Below are 21716 nucleotides of genomic sequence, written 5' to 3' on the forward strand. Positions count from 1 at the left end.
TTATTGTCACTTGTATTAAGGTATAGTGAAAAGCTTGTCTTGCATGACTGATTAAAGTAGTACAGGAATAAGGTAAAACAACAGAATGCAGAATAAAGAGATGTGTTCACAATCCTCTGGAGATTTATTTTTTGCTGTCGCGGTAGAACAGTTGTCATACTAAGCCGTGATACAGCCAGATTGGATGCTTTTATGTGCAACATTAAAAATTGGTTAGCGAGTCAGAAAGGGTAAGAGAAGGGAACATACAGCAGCCCACAGAGAGGGAGTAGAGGTGGAAAGGGTGGACGATAAAGGATCTAGTACTTTCCCTGTGCTTATGACGAATAAACTCTTCTTGGGCTTCAAGCCGGGTACAGGTGTCCCGAAGATGGGTCAGCGGAAACCTGATTGGATGAGGACTAACCAATCAGGTGGGAGGGACGACAGGGGTCTATATACCATCGGACGAGACATGCCCGGGCGTCATCTGTGAAGATGGCTGAGTTTGTCATTAAAACAACGATTAAAATTGAAATTTTTACCGCGGCTGTAAGCCAGAGAAGAGTTTATTCTGAAAGGGTGAGCAATTTCAATTTCCTGGATGTCAATATCTCTGAGGATCTATCCTGAACGCAACATATCGGTGCAGCTACAGCAATATATTGGGTCCAGGATAGTGGAATGTTTCATCAGAACTTTGAGGCGATTTGGTATGTCACCAAAGACACTCGTAAATTTCTACAGATGTACCCTGCGGAGCATTCTTATTGGCTGCATCACCGGGGGCTGCTACGCAGGATCGAAATAAGATAAGCATCCATCACCCAGGCTATGCCTTGTGCTCATTACTACCGTCAGAAAAGAGGTACAAAAGGCTGAAGACGCGCGCTCAATGATTCGAGGACAGCTTCTTCCCCTCTGTCATCTGATTTCTGAATGGACATTGAACCCATGCACAATACCTCACTACATTTTTATTTCTTTTTTTTGGTACTACTTCTTTAATTTAACTATTTTATATATATATACACACCTACCTACCAGAATTCGTAGTTTCTTTTTTTTCCATTCTTATGTATTGCATTCAGTTGCAGGAAGAGTTGTTGACTCCAGGTCTCAAAGTTTGGAGATGAGTTTGCTTTGCATTACAGTATTGAATATAGAGCTGTAACCTACAGTCCTTACTGTCCAGAGGAGTGCGTAGAGCCAGGTCCACCAAAGACCTATTTCAGTGGTTGGCAAACTGCAGTGGGTTGAGGTTGTCTGGGCTGGAATTAATGTGTGGTAATAACCACCCTCTCAAAGAACATTGTGATGGTGGATGCCATACCCACTGGGGGTTATTACCTTGTTTTTCTTTGGTACCGGGATGATGCCGATCTTTTTAAAGCCAATAGGAAATGTCTACAAATACCTTCAGCAGCTGATCTGCACAGGATCAAAGAATATGGCCAGGGACACCATGTGGGCCAGATCCTCTGTGTGCATTTAGTTTTCTCAAAGGTGGATCTTAAGTCCACAGTATTAACTACGAGTTTGGGTGGATTGGAGATTGTTGGGGTAGTGTAAGTACTTTGATAATAAATTTACTTTGAATTTCTGTTCAAAATGTTGATAAAATGCATTAAGCTCATTGGGAGGGGTGTGCTAATTTGGTGATGGTGCCTGACTTTGTTCTGTAGACATTAATGCATGAAGAGGAACCGCTTCATCAAGCATCTCTGCTCCCTCTGCCAAAAGCGGAACTTCTCAGAGGCCAATCCTTTTAATTCCTGTATCTATTACCATTCCGACATGTCAATCCACGGCCTCCTCTCTTGCCATGAGTCATTTTTCAGGTGTGAGGAACATCACCTCATATTCCTCTAGTTAGCCTCCAACCTGATGGCGAGAACATTGGTTTCTCCCTCCAGTAAATTTCTCCTCCTCCTTTCCCCCAACCCCCATTACTCCCCCTCTGGCTTCTTACCTCTTCTACCCATCACCTAGATAGTCCTCCTTCCCCTCCCCTCCACCCACCTCTTTATTCTAGCATCTTCTCCTTCCCTTTCCAATCCCGGAGAAGGGTATCAGCCATTTATTTATTTCCATAGACAATACCTTACCTGCTGAGTTCCTCAAGCATTTTGTGTGTGTTGTTTTGTAGCATGTAAGCTCTGGCCTGACTGACGACTGCTCTGTGACTCAATTTTGGGCTGATGTTTTTATTCCCAATTATTAATGGGCCCTCCTTATTCTTAGGCCATGATTTCTGTTTGTCAGCTTTCTCATGAGAAGAAATATCCTCTCTGCCTTTACCCTGTCAAAATACTTTACCTGCTTGCCTATGATAGGTGGCAGGGCAGATGGTAAGGAGTCTGCAGAAGGACTTGGACAGATTGGGAGAATGGGCAAAGAAGTGGTAGATCGGAGATAGTGTAGAGAAGTGTATCATCATATACTTTGGCAGAAGGAAGAAAGATGTAGATTATTTTATAAACGGGGAGAAAATCCAAAAATCAGAGGTGCAAAGGGATTGGGGAGTCATTGTTCAGGATTTCCTAAAGGTTAAATTGTAGGTTGAGTCAGTAGGAAGGAAGGAAAATGAAACATTAGTATTCATTCAAGAGGACTAGAATAAAAGAGCAAAGATGTGATGTTGAGGCTTTCGGAGATGTTGGTCAAATCGCACTGAGTATTGTGAGCAGTTTGGAGCCACTTATCTAGAAAAGATGTGCTGACATTGGAGGGGGTCCACAGGAGATTCACAAGAATGATTCCAGGAATAAATGGTTAACATATGAGGATTGTTTGATGGCTTTGGGCCTGGACTTACTGGAGGTTAAGAAGAATGGGTGGGGTGGTCAAAAGATGTTGGTGACATCTCATTGAAACCTATTCAAATATTGAAAGGCACAGATAGCATGGATGTGGAGATGATGTTTGCTATATTGTGAGTCCATTTAGAATGGGGATGAGGAGGAATTTCTTCAGCCAGATGGTTGTGAATTGCCATGGACAACAGTGTAGGCCAAGTCATTGAGTATATTTAAAGTGGAGGTTGAATGGTTCTTGGTAGGAGAATGGGGTTGAGAGGGATATAAATCAGCCACGATGGAATGGCAGAGTAACCTAATTCTGTTCCGATCTCTTATAGTCTAAACATGCCAACATTCTTGTTTGCAAACCCAGTCCTGATGCAGAATTTTGAACCAAAACTGCAACAATTCCGTCCATACCACCAAATGCTGCTAGACCTGCTGAGTTCCTCCAATGGACTGGATTTTGTTCAATAATCTTGCATGTTACATTGAGGACAGCTCATTCTTCTAAACTCCAATAAATTCCCAACCCATTTAATCTTTCCTCAGGATCACCTTAGTGAATGTACAATGTACTGTGTATGTTAATCAAAATGGCTTCTTTGGTTTGCTAGAGTAGGAATGCTTTTATGTTTGATAAGTGTTTTCTCTCGCAGTTGTTTAGCTTCGGACTTGCTGATATGGGGATTGTATTCATTTTTCAACGAATGGGGAATGTTATTTTGTCTTGCGAGGCTGGGAGCTTGGGGGGGTTTCGCGGTCTTCTCAGGGGAGGCGTGAAGGAGACGCCGAGGAAGGTGGATGTGCGCTGCACTGCTTGGTCGACCACAGGGGGTGGTCCCAGGTGCGAGGACGTGGAGGTCGGAGGAAAGTGACGAGGGGTCGAATGGTTCGATGGCTGAGCTCCAAACTAAACTGACTGAACTTTGATAAGTTGGTGCCTTTTACTTTATTTTCTTTTCCTTCATATATACTGTATTGCATAGTATTGAGAAATATATCTGACAGAACAACTATATATACCTGAAATATAATCACTATGTATTAGCTATTTACTATACTATGTAATCACTTCTAGGTACTGAATATTAGTATGTATTATTTTACTAGACACATTTTGTTATGTGTTGTTTTCACTAGATACTTTGTACTCTCTTAGCTGCATATTATGGCACTTACAGAACACCTGTTTGTTTAGCAGCACTATTAGCTGAGATGTATCCCATGTATTACACTCAGCCTTTGTTTAGTACGAGATAACGGTGGCGGACAGGATGCTGCGAGCAGGAATGTAATGTGAGGGAGGTTGTCTGGAAAACATAATCTTGGCCACGAATAAGGTCCCAATGCGAATGGGTGAAAAATAATGGTGACGCACCGAGAGCTGGGCAACAGCGATTGATTAGTTAATATATAGATGATATGCAATTATAAATTGATTGGGTATGCTGATGAAACTGAAATGTAACTGAGGTAAGAAATTACTATGAAGAATGCTGTACACCGGAGCTCGGCGGGCTTTCGGTGACATTGATTGCCTCAGCCTTTGTTTGCAAATAAAGGTTTAATTTTCTTGAAGAATTGTCTGTGTCTCCAGGTCATTTCAAGTAACCACGACAATAGTATTCTTTTAGTTTCAGTAAAATCTTTAAAGTGTATTCTATAACGGTATTTGGTGTGAGTTTGATATTGTGTGTGTACGCGTGGCATAAACTTGATTCTCACAGCACCTGCGTGTATGGGAGGTGGGGTTGGTGAGTGGCTGGGTCTCCTTTTCCCCTAGACCTAGACATATACCAGCCTGTCGGGTAAGTGTTACATGAATATTCTCTGAACTGCAAACAGAAGATGGAAGCAAAATAGTTCACATTAGGAACAGAAAGAAACACCATTGTAGGAACTATCACGGGATTAGATTATCAGATGAAGGGTGTGCAAAACCCTTCTTAAACAGATTTAACATCCCAACTAACTCCTGAGAATCCTTGCTTCCTGACCGCTCAGAAGAAGATTTAGGATAGTATCAAGTTCTGCACAAGCGACAAAAGGAGAGAATCACCCCACAAACATCCCACCCACCCCAGCTGCACTATCTGAGAAACCCTGTGGCTCCTACATTGGCTTCATGAATTAGCACAAAACTCGAGTGAAGCAAGTCATCCTCCGTACTGAATGACGGCTTAATATGATCAAAGTCAGCTCTTGTTGGAGGATAGTGCAATCATGGGAAAGCACTGATTGTGTTGTTCCAGTCTTCACCAGTTCTCTCTCGGGAACAGCAACCCAAGATCCCAGTTCTCTACTTCCAGGTGCTCTGTGGGATTGAACAAGTTGCCATTCTATTTAGCCTCTGCTTCTAATTGTTCTTTTAGTATTCTTTCCCACCCTCTTCCTCAAAGTGATAAGACAGTAAGCAACATGAGATTTCAGTAAATGTTCAGTTATCCATTTAAATGAGGCATTTGGATTTGTCTGCCCAAAAACCAAGTGACTAATTGTAGGATGAAAGATCAAGATCAAATAGTGTAAACACCATATGGCACCTGTAGTTTGTCTTCCGAAAAAAAATTAATTCTAACCAAAATTCATCTATTAAAACAAAAAAAAAAATGGTGCAAACTTTCCTGGTGCTGCATTTATCTAGGCAACTACAGAATATTGTATCGAAACCCTATATGCCTTGTAAATGATGGCACAAAATCACAGCAGGAAAAATGGTTCAACTGGGGATTGCAGGAAAAATGACAGTATTAAAGCTAATGTAATGACGTATTAAGTTGCCATAAAGTCAAGTTTGATTTGCGACTTTTTAGAAATCAGTAACTGATAAATGAAACTGATAGAGAAAGTAAAATGAGACCAAACTAGAAAGAACATAACATAATGTCAGAATTTCTACAAGGAAAAGGCTAGTAAAGACAACACAAATATGAGCAGAATTTATAACGAAATATAGAGGAATTAAGTGAGTAAGCAAAAAATACGGCTTCTATGTGTTTAAAAACAGGAGGGCCATCACTTTGGGGATGTGATTGGCTGTGACGACTGCAACTTGAATGTAGATCCATCCACAATTTGCATGCCAGATCCCCTGTGATAGAGTTCATAAAACATAGGGCATAGGAACAGAATTAGGCCATCTTGCCCATCGAGTCTGCTCCACCATTCAATCATAGTTGATCCTTTTTTCTATCTCCTCCTCAACCCCAGTTCCCGGCCTTTTCCCTGTAACCTTTGATGCCATGTCCAATCAAGAACCTATCAATCACGGTCTTAAATACACCCAACAATCTGGCCTCCACAGCTGCATGTGGCAACAAATTCCACAAATTCATCACCTTTTGGCTAAAGAAATTTCTCCACATCTGCTTTGAAATGGTGCCCCTCTATCCTGAGGCTGTGCCCTCTTGTCCTAGACTCTCCCACCATGGGAAACATCTTTTCCACATCTACTCTGTCAAGGCCTTTCAATATTCGAAAGGATTTAACGAGAGCCCCTCTCCCCACCTCATCCTTCTGACCCATAGCCATCAAATGTTCCTCATATAACCCTTTCATTCCTGGAATCATCCTTGTGAACCACCTCTGGACCCTCTCCAATGCCAGCTCATCTTTTCTAAGATGAAGGGCCCAAAACTGTTCACAATACTCAAGATGAGGCCTCACTAGTGCCTTATAAAACCTCAGCATCACATCCTTGCTCTTGTATTCTAGACCTCTTGAAATGAAAGCTAACTTGGCATTTGCCTTCCTCACCGCTGACTCAACCTGCAAGTTAACCTTCAGGGTGTTATGCACAAGGACTCCCAAGTCTTTCTGCATCTCAGATTCCTGGATTTTCTCCCCATTTAGAAAATAGTCTGCACGTTTACTTCTGTTACCAAAGTGCATGACCATGCATTTTCCAACATTTTATTTCAATTGCCACTTTCTTGCCCATTCCCCTAATCTGCCCGAGTCCTTTTGCATCTTACTTGCTTCCTCAACACTACCTGCACATCCACAAATCTTATCATCAGCAAACTTGGCAACAAAGTCATCTAAATCATTGGTACACAGCATAAAAAGTAGTCCCAACACTGATTCCTGTGGAACACCGTTAGCCAATGAGAAAAGGATTTTATTCCCACTTATGACCTCCTACCAATCAGCCAATGCTCGAACCATGTTAGTAACTTCACTGTAATATCATAGGTCCTTAACTTGGTAAGCAGCCTCATGTGTGGCATCTTGTCAAATACCTTCTGAAAGTCCAAATATACAGCATCCATTGCATCCCCTTTATTTATCCTACTTGTAATCTCCTCAAGGAATTCCAACAGTTTCGTTAGACAGGATTTTCCCTGAAGGAAACCATGCCGATTTTGTACTATCTTGTCCTGTGTCACCAAGTACACCACCTCATCTTTAACAATTGACTCTAACATCTTCCCAATCACTGAGGTCAGGCTAACTAGTCTGTAATTTCCTTTCTGCTGCCTTCCTCCTTTCTTAGAGTGGAGTGACATTTGCAATTTTCCAGTCCTCTAGCACCACGCCAGAGTCCAATGATTTTTGAAAGAGTCAACTAAAAGTGAATTAAGAAAGGTACTGGATGATGTCACAACAGTGTTCAGGGATGCCATTGGAAAACTCAAACATATCACAAGTAAAATAGTGTTAAATGAAAATGCCACACCCAAGTTTTACAAAGCCCATCCAGTTCCTTATACCATCTGTGATAATGTAGCCAGTGAGCTAGATCGCTGAAGGAATTCTTTGCAAGGTTGAGTGGAGCCTATGGGCAACACCAGTGGTCCCACTAGCCACGAAGAATGGGTCTATCAAGATCTTTGGTGATTTTAAGTTCACCATCAACCTGGTACAGTACTGAAATTAGATCAATACCCTCTGTTCAGGATTGAGGATATCTTCGCAAACCTTTCTGGAGAAAATCACTTCAGCAAAGTAGACTTGGCTGAGACGTGCCTACAGAAGGAGATGGAAGCAGTGTCTGAAGTATTTCTCAAAGGGCTTTATTCAGCTTATTATTGGAATGGCATCTGCACCAGCACTGTAGGCAAGGATGTCAAGGAGCATCCCCAAAATCTCATAACAGTGTTAAAGAGATTAGAAGATTATGGGCTCAGAGCATGATATGACAAGTGTGAATTCCTTAAAACCAAGCCTCACTTTCTGTGGTCATACAATTGACACACAAGGATTACACAAAGATGCTGAGAAAATTCAAGTAGTGGTGGATGTCCCAAGGCCAAAGGACATGCCACAGTCATGGTCCTTCTTAGAGTTTGTCTATTATAACAGGGTGAGTTTGTCAATTATAACAGGGTTTGGCTACAGTGTTCCACCCCTTGAACTCATTACTACAGATCAAGAAGAAATGGCGATGGGCAAAGCAGTGAGAGGTAAAGGAAATGGTGATGCCAGACACGGTACTCACATTCGGGGAAGCTTGCCATGCACTGTTCAGGTGCCAACATGTCCTGAAGAACATAACCAGAGCTGTCAGAACCACTTCTTGCAGTCAGAGTCAACTTCTACAACCACCACAAAGGAAGCCCCAGAACCCAAGATTGCTTCACAATCAGAAGTCTCTCCTACAAAGCAGTGTGATCCCTTGACAGGAAAGATATTATCTCACAAGAGTAAGAGATCCTCTACACTGATTAAATCTTTAGGCCTGAATGGGACAAGTTAAAATGACATGCAGGGAGAGCCAGAGATAGATGCATTCCATATTGAGTTGCAGTTTAGAGCTAAGCAGGGAGAGATTTGTATATTTAATATTTCAGTGTTATTTGAATAATATTGTAAATGCATTTGATTAAGCATTCTTTGTTGCTTACATAATGCATTGCAGATTATATGTAAAAGTATGTAAATTGCAAGTCACCACACCACTACACCATATTTGCGCCTCTTGCTAAACAAGTTATTCCTGGCTCTGTGTTTTCCTTCGAATTAGTTTTTGTGTTTCAGAGTTCTAAGACAATACTCATCACTGAAAGCCTTGTTAAAATGCATCATAATTAGTTATAATCCAAAAAAGGAGGGGGGCTGGGGGAATATCTGCTGTTGTCACAGCAGTGGCTTTGAAAACTGGATCTTGTCATTAGTAGTATTGCAGCCTTTCTACATGGCTGGTTATGACCTTGTGCATCTGCTTTTATCTTGTACGATAAACATACTCAAGAGCATTGAATATATTGGCACAGATGAAGGTCCCCTAAAAGTTCTTAGAAAGAGAGTTTTCCCAGTCCCATTCCAGATCCCAGTCCAGAAGCCAATTCTTCTATCTAAAGAGAGCCCAGATTGAGTAGTGTTAAAAAAATACTTGAATAAAAACCTATATTTTTCTAGATGTTCTATTTCTGAGCATTTCACAAGAAATGCAGAGGAGAGACAAGAATTATGATCAGAAGTGATCAACATGAAATGTTAATTCTGAGAGCTCCAGAAAGTTCCGTTTTTATTTCCCCCGATCAACCCTCTTTGTAAATATGGACTTCTGTATGGCAACAATCCATTTATAAAACAGTGCAGTCAGAGAATTAGGAAGTTCATTCAATAGCCTTTGAATGAGAAAGTGGAGATGTGAAGACAATGAAAATCTAATTTGAGTTGAATGAGGTGAGAAAGTATTGTGATGGACTTGGGTCACCAACTCTTGATATGGCTTTGCTTAAAAAGACACTTGAGAAAGACTTTGACATCATAATGTCCTGTATTAGAATTTTGCTGCCAAAGGCAATTAAATGGAGATGGCAATGAAGAGATAAAAACTTAGTGTTGTTTTAGGTGAGAGGTGGATAATTGTTTCTGCTGAATGTATCCAAGATGCCCTGTATTTTCAGCTCTTTGCAAATGGAACATACAATCAAACAAAGCACACAGTTGAGAGAGATGGAACACATGTAGTAATATTCCAACATCACTGGCTCAGTGCACATACTGATAGTTAACCAATACGTTCTGTACAAAAATGAAGACTTACTATAGATTTCAGTGTAATTATTTCCATTTCATTTTTTTTCTTAACAGCTATTATAACACTGACCAATGAACAGTTTAACAGACAAATATTCTCCCAAAATGCGATTAAAAAGTTTCACTCACTGTACCTCCCACTCATCTGAGATTGTTACAAACGTTAAATTCTTTTGCTGGCAGTGAGTTTAAAATTTCAGCTTTTTCACTGTTTCCAATGGAGAGTTGAACTTAATTTAAAAGAAGTATGCTTGCTGACATCTACTGGAGATCCCTTTGCATTTTTAACAAGCTTTCTACCTCACTAGGGTAAACCAAGTGGCTTTCAGTAAGCTTGTTTCAACTCAATTGCCTTGAATTACACAAGTGCATTAAGCCACGTGTTTGAATAGCAGAGGTTGTGGGAGAAACAGCAAATTCCCTTCTAAAATGGTGGCATATTCTTTTAAAAGCAAGTATTTAGAACAATTTATTCTTTTCACCTTAATTGCTAAATGCTGAGACAAACACATTCATGTTACTTGCTCTGTATCCCTACCATGATAAAGATGAGCAAAAATCCGCAGAAAGGCCACTGTTTTGTTCATATATTATGCACAAGAACAGGAAAAGGCTTAAAACTGAAATAATCTGGACTAGATTTGTAGTAACTGTCTTATTGTCAGTATTTTCACATTTTCCCTTTCTTTCTCTGTCCTTCATATTAGTTAGAATATTAGGTGGTATCACCCATAAAAAAATTACTTCCCAAATCTTCAGTACTGAAATCAGATTTTAGGTACAATTTTTTAAAAATTAAAGCCTCTTTATAATATGTAATTTAAATTATTTTGCATACAGCTCAGTTAGATGGCCCACATGCTTTGTGCACGTTACCCTTTGCTAAGCAGACCACAGTGCGGTACGTATAAGCAGATATAATAGTTTTCTAAAGCTTTTGAATTAGTCCCAAACAGCCTTGTCATTCATCTTGAAGATAAAAACTTACTCAATGTAACATGAACTCTGTCATTTGTAAATTGCCAACATTCTGTCTAATGCTGATAAATATGAAATATCTGAAGAACCACATTCTCCACTTTAGACAACTGGAGCTAAGAAGATACAGTACGAACCTGTGCACATTGCTCTTAATACTTTGTAACTCACCAATTTCTCTACAGTGTCAATTACTATTTCAAACAGAAAAACAGACAGCTGAAGCAACATTTTGAATTGGTTACAGTTGTCACATTCTTGTCTTCCAGCAACCCATAATTAAGTAGAGTAAATAATTTCAGATCTGTCAGTTGAAGTTCAGCTGAGATAATAGTAAGATGGTTACAGCAGAGACACCAACCATGAAATTGTTTCCAGCCTGGAAACACTCAAAATGCTGGAGGAACTCAGCAAGTCGTAGAGTATTTATCGAGGGGAATAAGCAGTCAATGCTATGGGCTGGAAAGGAAGGTGAGAATAAGACAGTGGGGTGGGGGAGAAGGGGAAAGAGTAGAAGCTGGCTGGTGAGGGGGAAAGTGGGTGGGGAGAGGAGGGGGAGATGAAGTGAGAAGCTGGGACGTGATAGGTGGAAAAGGTAAGGGCTGAAGAAGGACTTTGATAGGAGAGGAGAGTGACCAATGGGAGAAAGGGAAGGAGGAAGGGCATGGATAGGTGAAGAGACGAGAAGGAGGCAGAATGGGGGGACGGGACAGGGGAAGAAATTATCGGAAGTTGGAGAAATTGATGTTCATGCCATCAGGTTGGAAACTATCCAGATGGAATATGACGCGTTGCTTTGCCAACCTGACTATGCCCTCATCTTGGCAGTACAGGAGACCATGGGAATGCGAAGTAGAATGGGAAATCCTATCTACTGCGGACTGAGTGAAGACACTCAACAATGTGGTCCCCCCAGTTTATGTAGGGCCTTGCCAATGTAGAGGTCACCGTACTGGGAACACCAGGTGCAGTAGATGACCCCGACAGACTTGCAAGTGAAGTGTTGCCTCACCTGGATAGACTGTTTGGAGCCCTGAATGACAGTGAGGGAGCAGGCGTAGCCCTTGTCTGGATTGCAGGGATAAGTGCCAGGAAGGAGATCCATGGGGAGGGAAGGAGGGCCAATAAGTCACGGGGAGCATGATTGCTGTGGGAAGTGGAAGGGTGGGGTGTTTACTGGTAGGATCCCATTGAAGATGGCAGAAGACAGAGAGGATTAGGTGCTGGGTACACGGGGTTGTGGCATGGCAGGTAAGGACAAGTGGCACTGGTAAGATGGGGTAGGGGCAGATGCCTGGAAAATGGAGGAAATGGGGGTGAGGACAGCATCAATGGCAGAGGAAGGGAAACCCCATTCTTTGATGGAGGACAGCAACTTAGATGTTCTGGAATGGACAGTCTCATCCTGAGAACAGATGCGACAGTGATGGATGAATTGAGAAAAGGCAATAGCTTCTGAGGGATGGTCAAGATAGCTGTGGGTGTCAGTAGGTTTATAAAAGATGTCAGTAGACAGTTTGTCTCCAGAGATGGAGACAGAGATAGATCGAAAAAGAAGGAAAAGGTGTCAGAGATGTACCAATTGAATCTGAGGACAAGGTGGGAGTTGGAGGTAAAGCTGATGAATTCCATAGATGCACAAAGCAATGCAGAGCAGAAAGAATTGGGGAGTGTTACAAATGAAGGATTGGAACATAAGACTGTTCCATGTAGTCAACAAAAAAGGCAAGCATAGCTGGGGTTCATATGGGTGCCCATGGCTACACCTTGGGTTTAGAGAAAGTGGGAGGAATGTAAATTGAGTGTAAGGACCAATTATGCAAGAGGGAGGAGAATGATCTTTTTCTGATTACAATAAAACAAGTTTGCCTTTGTTAACAGTAAATCTCCCTACAGTATTTACATTGCCTTAAGATTAAAATTATTTCTGATTCAAGTGGAATATCTATAACTAAGGATTAATGGTTACCTTAAATATGGTAACATTGGAACTATCTAAAGCAAAGAATCTTTATTGACTAGCTTAATTCAGTAATAATTTTAATGATGTTTGAATCTGTATGCTTGTTTATTATTCAAGTACTATTTGAGTTCAGTGCCCATAATCTAGTCAAATTTACTCATAAACTTTGCCAACACAAAATAAGTACTTTTAGTGTCTGCAGCATAATCTCTTCAAGTACCCATTTAATTCTTCGGCAAAAAGTCCCAGATCGAAAGCTGGAACCAAGGCAGAGATGGGAAGTGATAGTCTTTCCCAAAGTTCAAATGGTATTAAGCATGCCTAGCGCTGTACAACACATGTGTGTAACATGCGCTCATAGACTTTAAAACATTATAGGGCCTTGGCATATGTAAATAGACTTGTATCATAAATCACATTAAAAGAGAAAAATTGAAGTTTGAGCAGACTATGAACAACATTGTATCATAGAACAGGTTAATGTTCAATCATGACCCTTCTCCCCATCATTTTTGCCAGCTTTTCCAGTTGTCTTTGCATCTCCCTTCACAACTGGAAAGCCAATGGCTTGCCAGCAGAATTCAGATGAAGAATAAATTTTGACTAAGGAGATCGGTTAAAGCCGTCAAACATCAGGAAGCATTCTCACACAACAATTTTGAAGATACTCCCATGTAACAGAAAGTGCATAGGCTCTCTTAGTAAATATTTGTTGCGTACAGGATTAAATACACAAACAGAATCCAAATGGTGGAATAATGTTTGATAGAGGATTGTCTAAATACAGTGAAAAAATCTAGTTAACTTGATAGAACATTAACCAACATATAAACTTCACTGTACCAAATCACATTATTCACCAAATTCCTATAGCTGTCAAAAATATTGAGCATAGAACTCTTTTTAAAAAGGGACCAGTATTCTGTCTGAGACCCTACTGCAGATGAGAAATACAATATGCTGCTCTTTTGCTCCTTGTTATGCTGTTTTACCACAGATTACAGAACTTAGCATGTTTCTTAACAAAGGGAGATCTTTCTAACAACTGTTGAAATAGGGCATCATTCATTGTTTTTAATTCATTTTCTTTTGTGCTTGCCAGGTGCTGGTCACACAACTGTTCAGCCATAGTGATACACAAAGTCATAGCTGCTGGGCTCTTTGGGAATGGGAGGAGGCGCCTCTGGAATCTGTATGTTCTCCAGGTCCAACAGCCGAAGTTTAATTTCCATACTCAGCAGAGTATCCAGATCATTCTTGGTCAGTTCACTGGTCATTTCTTTTCCCAGAAGGGCATTTAATCCATCAGTCCAGATACAGTACTGTAGAGCACACAAATAGAATGTTAAAAAAAGCACTTTCAATCTTTGCACAAGAGGAAGTAGTTTTGAAACAGTGAACCTTGTTTTGTCAACAGGTCATTTCTGACTTGTCAGGAATTCACGTGGGCAAAGACTCCAAACAAAAGAAATCTTTAGTCAGCTTAAAAATGGGATCTGAAACCTTAAAGGCATGCAGTTGCAACAATGGAAGCAAAAACAAAACTGCAGATGCTGAAAATCTAAAAAACAACGAAAAAGCAATAAACTAAGCAGGCCAGGCAGCATCTGTGGAGACAGAACCAGAGACAATGTTTCAAGTCAATGACCAGATAATTATAACCTACAGTTCACTCATCACAGATACTTCCCATCATCTCCTCCAACTTAAAATACACTTCCCTTTGCATATTTCCAGTTTTAACAACAGGTCTCTTAGCTGAAACATTGACTCGGTTTCTCTCTCCACAAATGCTGAGTTATTTTGTGTGCTTCCAGAATTCTTGTTGTTGTTGAAGTTCCAACCATCCTTTTTATTAGAATCAGATTCACCTGCCTCTCCTTTTCAGTTCTTGACAAATGCTCTATATCGAAAATCTGCACACAACTTCTCATATGTTGATGTTTGTATTTCCAGCATTTGAGCTTTTCTGCATAAAATTAAGCTGTGAACTTTTGGGAATTTTTATAACTATGTCTGCTATGCCAATTTACTTTAACCAAGGTTAGCTTCATAATATTGACGAAGGACACATTAAGACTGAGGTAACTTGTTGCATTCAAACTACTCCTTTTCATTCCCACGGAATGAAACTTTCAGTTATCATCTAAAAAACAAAGCTAGAGGTCTACAAGATAATAAGATCCCAGGGCTGAAATGGCTAGCATGAGAGAACATAGTTTTAAGGTGCTTGGAAGTAGGTACAAAGGAGATGTCAGGGGTAAGTTTTTTTTACACAGAGAGTGGTGAGTGCGTGGAATGGGCTGCTGGCAGTGGTGGTGGAGGCGGAAACGATAGGGTCTTAAGAGACTCCTAGATGGCTTCATGGAGCTTAGAAAAATAGAGGGTTATGGGTAAGCCTAGGTAGTTCTAAGGTAGGGATATGTTCGGTACAGCTTTGTGGGCTGAAGGGCCTGTATTGTGCTGTAGGTTTTCTGTATTTCTACGCTTCTATGTTACTTAGGACTCTTCCATTTTGGGCAAATCTTCTTCTAATCCTTTTAGTCTCTTTAAACTAGTTGTAAGTGGATAACTCCCAACATTTAGTATAACCAGCAGAAGCAGATCCTGGGGCACGAAAAGGAGAAGGAACCCCATTAGAACTTCAATTCAGTCACCTCGGCTGAACCAGTCAATGTATAGATTCCGGAAAATGGCAAATTTAGACTTTACGGTATTGCCACAGTGAGGCCTGTTAAAGTTCAGACACAATTAGCGACCAGCCAAGCAAATCCTACAAAAACAACTAGTCAATGAAGCTGAAACAACAACAGACACAAAATGCTGGTGGAACACAGCAGGCCAGGCAGCATCTATAAGGAGAAGCACTGTCAACGTTTTGGGCCGAGACAAAGTTGTTGTTTGAATTTCCAGCATCTGCAGATTTCCTCGTGTTTAGTCAATGAAGTTGTACTACACTATTTGCATGACAGAAAGTGGTAAACTGATATGGTATCTGGGGAAGGAACAAGGAAAAGCTACAATAAAATTGAGAATGGCAAATGCTTAGAACATGACAAATCAATTCCTAAGCACTTTTTAGCTTTTTAGGTATTATTTGTTATATGCCAAGTTGAGGATAACATGTTTATTCTATTAGAAATGAGTTTTGCTCTTCAAAGGCACATTCTGCCAGGCCATGCATCGAACAACAAACACATCTCATTAATGAAAGTCAGAAGACCGTAAACTGACCTCATACTTGTTTGGAGCTATGAAGTTTAGGGCCTCGTCAGGGTCATGTAGGATTGAGAAAGCCAACTCTTGGACTTCCTGGAAAAATGGAGAAGGAAAGAGAGTGAAGCCAGTAAACAAACTTTAATATTAAAAATAAAGGTTCAATTTTCTAAACTCCGTATTTCAGATCTGGTCCTACAATAACTTTGTAAATCAAACAGCTGACCTCAGTTTTTCCAAACATAATGAAATGAAGGATACCATAATTGTGTATTATTATACTGGCAGAATGATTGGATTAAATACAGTTTTGTCCACGAGGATCTACAAGTTACTATGATAGGGTGTTGTACAATACCTCTGATTCTATCACAGTGTATTAAAATATACATATAAAATTCAGTCTGGCTAGAAAGTGTTAAATCACAATTTTGAGATGGGTAATGTATATTTCTGTAAATATACTGTCTATTATATTTGCACACTATATTCATGCTTGTACCCTTATAGGATTATATACATGTCGGAGTCCTGACAGAAAATAACTTGCTATCACCACAATGCTAGGGACAGAAGTGACAATTATATGCAAGGTTCACAATACAGTAAAATAATGAAGTAACCCTGCCATTCTATAAATCATCAGTGCTACAACATCTAAAATACTATATGTGATTCTGGTTATCATCGCACATAATTATCAAAAGGTTACAGAAATGGAGAATAATCTGAAAGATTATTTATTTATTTAGAAAATGAATGAAGGCCTTTCTGACCCACCAATTTAACTCCAGGTTGATTTACAATGGCCGATTAACTTACTGAATGTGTACACCTTTGGACTGGGAGAGGAAACTGGAGCCCCTGGACGAAACCCACGCACAAACGGGAAGAACATACAAACTTTCTCACAGAGGACACCGGTTTAAAACTCCAATGCCCTGAGCTGTAATAGTGGTGTGAAAAGAGTAGGTTGGAAGAGTGATAAAATAAATCAGACGCTCTTGCTGGAAATTATATGAGGAGACTGTATGATTACTGCTTTTTATGATTCTAAAGGAACTTCATTATGTAAATGACAAGTTATTTTACCTTGTTTAAAGACAGTAGAATGATAAGGCAAAGCTAATGCTTTGAACCGTTGGAAGTGTAAAGGCAGTGGGGAAGGGGGAAGGTAACTGAATTCAATTTGAATTGAAAGTAATATTTTAGTGAACATGACAAATCAGTGAAATGGGCTTCATGGATTGAAGTAATTGGTGTTGATTAACGAATAGATTTTTTTAAAACGGAGTAACATTTTGGGATACACTGAATAAATTGAAACGTGATTTATGTTAAGTATAGAATGCTTGGCAAGAATGAGTGACACATTCAGAGCTCTCAACCACTGACCTTCCTGTCCTCATGATTGGATCTGATGTAGACCTATTGCTAAAGATTGCTATGATCAGTCACTGTCATTACCATCATGATCACAAGACTCCTAGGGTGGTAGATAGACTGGATAATGATTGTTTCATGAACAATTACTACGTTAGCATGTGTCAAACATCCACAATGCACCAATGCAAACCGACTACAAATAGCTTAAATATACCTTATTTTGTTTTAGGGCACTCTTCTCTCTCATATGGGGACAGTCTTTCCCAGTTACCACAGCTTTGATATCCGCAACAGGAACTAAATAAGGAGAAAAAATAGCAGGCTAATGACCAAAAGGTATTGTGGAATCTTAATGCACACTTAGCAGCCACTTTTTTTTTAGGTACTGGAGTGGAACCCATTGTGGTCTTCAGCTGCTGTAGATCATCAAAGTGTTGTGCATTCAGAGATGCTCTTCTGCATAACAACAGTTGTAACATGTGGTTATTTGAGTAACTATTGCCTTCCAGTCAGCCTGAACCAAGTCGTCCATTTTCCTCTGACCTCTCATGGAAATGAGGCGTTTTTGCCCACAGACCTGCTGCTCATTGGGTGTTTTTTTTGTACCATTCTCTAAAAACTCTGGAGACTGCTGACTGGAAAATTCCAGGAGATGAGCAGTTTCTGAGATACTCAAACCACTCCATCTGGTATCAATAATCATTCTATGGTCAAGGCCACTTAAGTCGCATTTCTTCCTCATTCTGATGTTTGGCCTAAACATCAGCTGAACCTCTTGATCACGTCTGCAAGCTTTTATGCATTGAGTTGCTGCCACGTGATTGACTGATTAGATATTTGCACTAACAAGCAGGTGTACCTAATACAGTGGCCACTGAGTGTATATTAGTGATGGCAACAGTATACTAGTAAACAGTAAAATATAATCGGTATAATTTCAGATTCACACTAGACAGTTCTGAGTTAATACCTTTAGTTGCTCTTGTAAGCAGATTTAATACACTGTGATCAAGTGCTTAATTTTACTGAGGGCATAAACATAATATGATTTAAGATTGTAACAATAAAGCCCTCTATTTATAGGAACAGGGTATTTTTAATTTCACCCTGCCATACGAGACAGAAGGAATTAAACTGAGGAATGAGAGTTATTAAACAATATATTTTGTGCCCGTTTTTACAGAAGACGTCCTGATGATATTAAAGAACATCAGGTTTAGAGTGAATGGAAAGAATGACATTATCATTAGTATGTTTTAAAAAAGTACCGGGGAAATGAATAGCACTAGAGTTGATGATCCACAACTCATGAACAAGATGACACATCACAAGGTGTTGAAGGGGGTGTATTTGTAGTTAGGGGATGCACTGGTTGTCATCTTAAAAATAATCCCATTTACTGCAGAATTGTTATTTTCTTACCTGTGTGAACCAATATAACCAACACCAATTAAAAAATGAGGGAGTGAGAAAATGGAACCTATTAGTCTGAAAGCAATACCAAAAAAATTCTAGAATCTATTACCAATAGGGCACATAGAAAATAATAATTAGATTGGACAGTCATCATGGAATTAGGAAAGAAAAGTTATGTTTGACAAGTCTGTTAAGAGACTTTTGAGTTGTGATTCAATAGGCAAGGAAAAGCATGGCTACTTTGGACTTTCTCCCATGATCGTGATATAGATTAAGAGCAGCAAGATGTGCTATTTTAGACTTTTGATAAGATGCCATGTAAGAAGTTATTAGATAAACTAGAGCACATAGGAATGGCAATAATAAACCAGCAAAAATTTGTCAAAAGACAGAAAATACAAGAGACTGCATCAACTGGAATCAGAAGCAACAAACAATCTGCTAGAGGAACTCAATGGGTCAAACAGCAACGGAAGAAAAGAAATTCAGTTATGAGCGCAAGAATAATCAAGTGGGATCCCAGACGGATTGGAGCTGGGCCCCAGTTCACAATATATATGAATGATTTAGATGAAGGCACCAGGAGCAATATATTCAAGTTGAGTTGGCATGTAGGTGGCGAGGATGGAAAGGACTTTATGGATATATAAACCACATATATCAACGGGGATAGATGAGCAGTGCTAGGTGAAATATAATGTAGAAAAATGTGGTGGGAGAAATAGTGGCTGAGTGGTTTTTTAAAGATGGTAAGACACCAAAAGTTATTGGTGTTCAGAAAGACCTGGATGAATAACTGAAAGCTAATGTAAAGGTGTTGAAAACAATTACAAGGCCAAATTAAGGGTGCCTTTTATTGCAAGGAAATTTTGTACAAAATTAACAACATTGTACTGAAAATATACAGGGAACTGGTTAACTGCATTATCTAGACTATCAACTGCTCTGTTTTGAGAGGGTATACTGACTATAGAGGAATACAGCAAAACATGCATTGTCAGGTTCCTGGAATGGGACAATTCATTCTATAAGGAGTTTGAATAGAATGGATAGAATTCTCTCAAGTTCAGAAGATAGGTCATTTAATTGAAACCAGCAATATACTTAAATGTACGACAGGGAAAATGCAAGGTTAATATTTCCCTTGGCTGAAGAGTCCAGAACCAGAGACCAGTTAGCTCATCATCCATTGCTGGCAAGATGCTGGAGTGTACAATTAAGGAAGGAATGCCAGTTATTTGGAGAAGTTTAATGTAATCAACATCAATGTAGTTTTACGAATCAATAGAAAGAAAATGGACTTGTACTCTCTGGATTTTAGAAACATAAGAAGTGATTTTATTGGAACAAAAGATCCTTAGGTGACAAAACAGGATAGATGTTGAGATGTTTCCACTAGCTGGAGAATCTTGAAAAAGGGAATGTAGGTACAAGATTAGGGGTGATTAGTTATATCTGAGATGCACAGGAATTTCTTCTCACAAAGGTTGGTGACTCTCCGGAAGTGTTCCAGAGGATTATTGTGGCTGGATCACTGAAGGCATTTAAAAAGGCAGATACATTTTTGAAAATTGGGGAAGTGACAACTATGGGAACTATGGTGATGATTCTTGGGGCAACTCAACCATGATAATATTGAATGTCAGGCAGACTAGAGGGGCAGAGCGGTCCTCTCCTACTCCTACGTTCTTGCATTCACTATTCAGTAAAGTGGTTGGCCTTTCAGAATGGGGATAAGAAAAAAAATTCTTCATCAAGAGGTTGCTGAATCTGTCAAATTCATAATGATAGAGGGCTGTGGAGGCTCAGTTCCTAAGTATATTCAAGATGGGAGTGGAAGATTTTGTTTTCGCAGGAATATTGTGCTGAGACAGGGGTCGGCAACCCGCGGCTCTTTCATCTCTGTGCTGCGGCTCCCCGTGGTTTGTTAGTTTTTGAAATGTAATTCGAAATTTGAAGATTATGGTGATCTTGTACAATCTAAAAACGTTGTGGAGACCCCATTTCCTGGCACATCCGAACTGGCTCACAATTAGCCACCGTTCCGGCTAAGGGAGATAGCCTACGGGGGTTTGTGAGTACGTGTCTTTTGGAGCATCCGCGCCCACGGGGATGGGTTGAGGGAGGCTTTAAAGCAAGGCTGTTTAGTTCGAATAAAGTTACCTTTGACTGCAGTGTCTTTATTTTAGCGCTGCGTGTAGCACACTGCTACAAAGTGTTTTTTATCGCTATTAATATACATCACCACTGCCTATGCCTGACACCCGCCAGTGCGCGCTTTCTTTTAATTCTTCGATCCAAGGTAGGCTATGGAGTAACCTTCAACCCAACGTCTTTTTTTCGGAGTTCAAAATGTTTTTGTTGCATGCAGAAATGTAATTTTGTTTTCTCTGCAGGAGTTCATCAATTTCATAAATGCAACACATTATAGTTTGTTTATACATAGCATAAAGGCAAAAAAAACCCGTTGTATGCAGTGTTATTTCATTTTAAATGTCAAACGGGTTTTGTGGCTCCCAGTGTTTTCTTTTCTGTGGGAAATGGGTCCATATTGGCTCTTTCAGTGGTAAACGTTGCCGACCCCTGTGCTGAGGTAAAAGGTCAGCTACTGTCTTTTTATATGGCTGAGCAGTTTCAGTAACTAGAGTAACTTGAATAAAAGGATATAGATACAACATAAGGCTATAAGACCCAGAAGCACAACTCAACCATTTGGCCTATCGTCTGCTTCACCATTCAATCAATGCTGATTATTTTCCCCATTCTCCTGCCTTCTTGTTGTAGCCATCTTTACTAATCAAAACCCTATGCGCCTTGGAAAGTTTCCAGGGTGCAGGCCTGGGCAGGGTTGTATGGGAGACCGGCAGTCCTATGAACCTCTACTGTGTTGGCGCGTAGCCAAGTGGTTAAGGCGTTGGTCTAGTGATCTGAAGGTCGTTAGTTCGAGCCTCAGATAAGGCAGCGCGTTGTGTCCTTGAGCAAGGCAC

The 21716-nt window shown here is 40.1% G+C and overlaps 1 protein-coding gene across 2 annotated transcripts in view; it reads right to left on the bottom strand.

Moving 5' to 3' along the window:
• Positions 1–7839: 7839 nt before the first annotated feature.
• Positions 7840–21716, bottom strand: part of LOC132399687 (engulfment and cell motility protein 2) — a 198348-nt gene continuing 184471 nt past the window's right edge. For both annotated transcript variants that reach the window (XM_059980344.1, XM_059980343.1), the window contains exons 19-21: positions 17528–17610; positions 15946–16023; positions 7840–14033 (exon numbers count right to left, since the gene is read on the bottom strand). In XM_059980344.1, the coding sequence (XP_059836327.1) occupies positions 13833–14033; positions 15946–16023; positions 17528–17610 (362 nt within the window). In that variant the 3' untranslated portion in view covers positions 7840–13832. The remainder of the gene's footprint in view (positions 14034–15945; positions 16024–17527; positions 17611–21716) is intronic.

Source organism: Hypanus sabinus, chromosome 9, assembly GCF_030144855.1.
Source record: "Hypanus sabinus isolate sHypSab1 chromosome 9, sHypSab1.hap1, whole genome shotgun sequence".
Classification (NCBI taxonomy): Eukaryota; Metazoa; Chordata; class Chondrichthyes; order Myliobatiformes; family Dasyatidae; genus Hypanus; species Hypanus sabinus.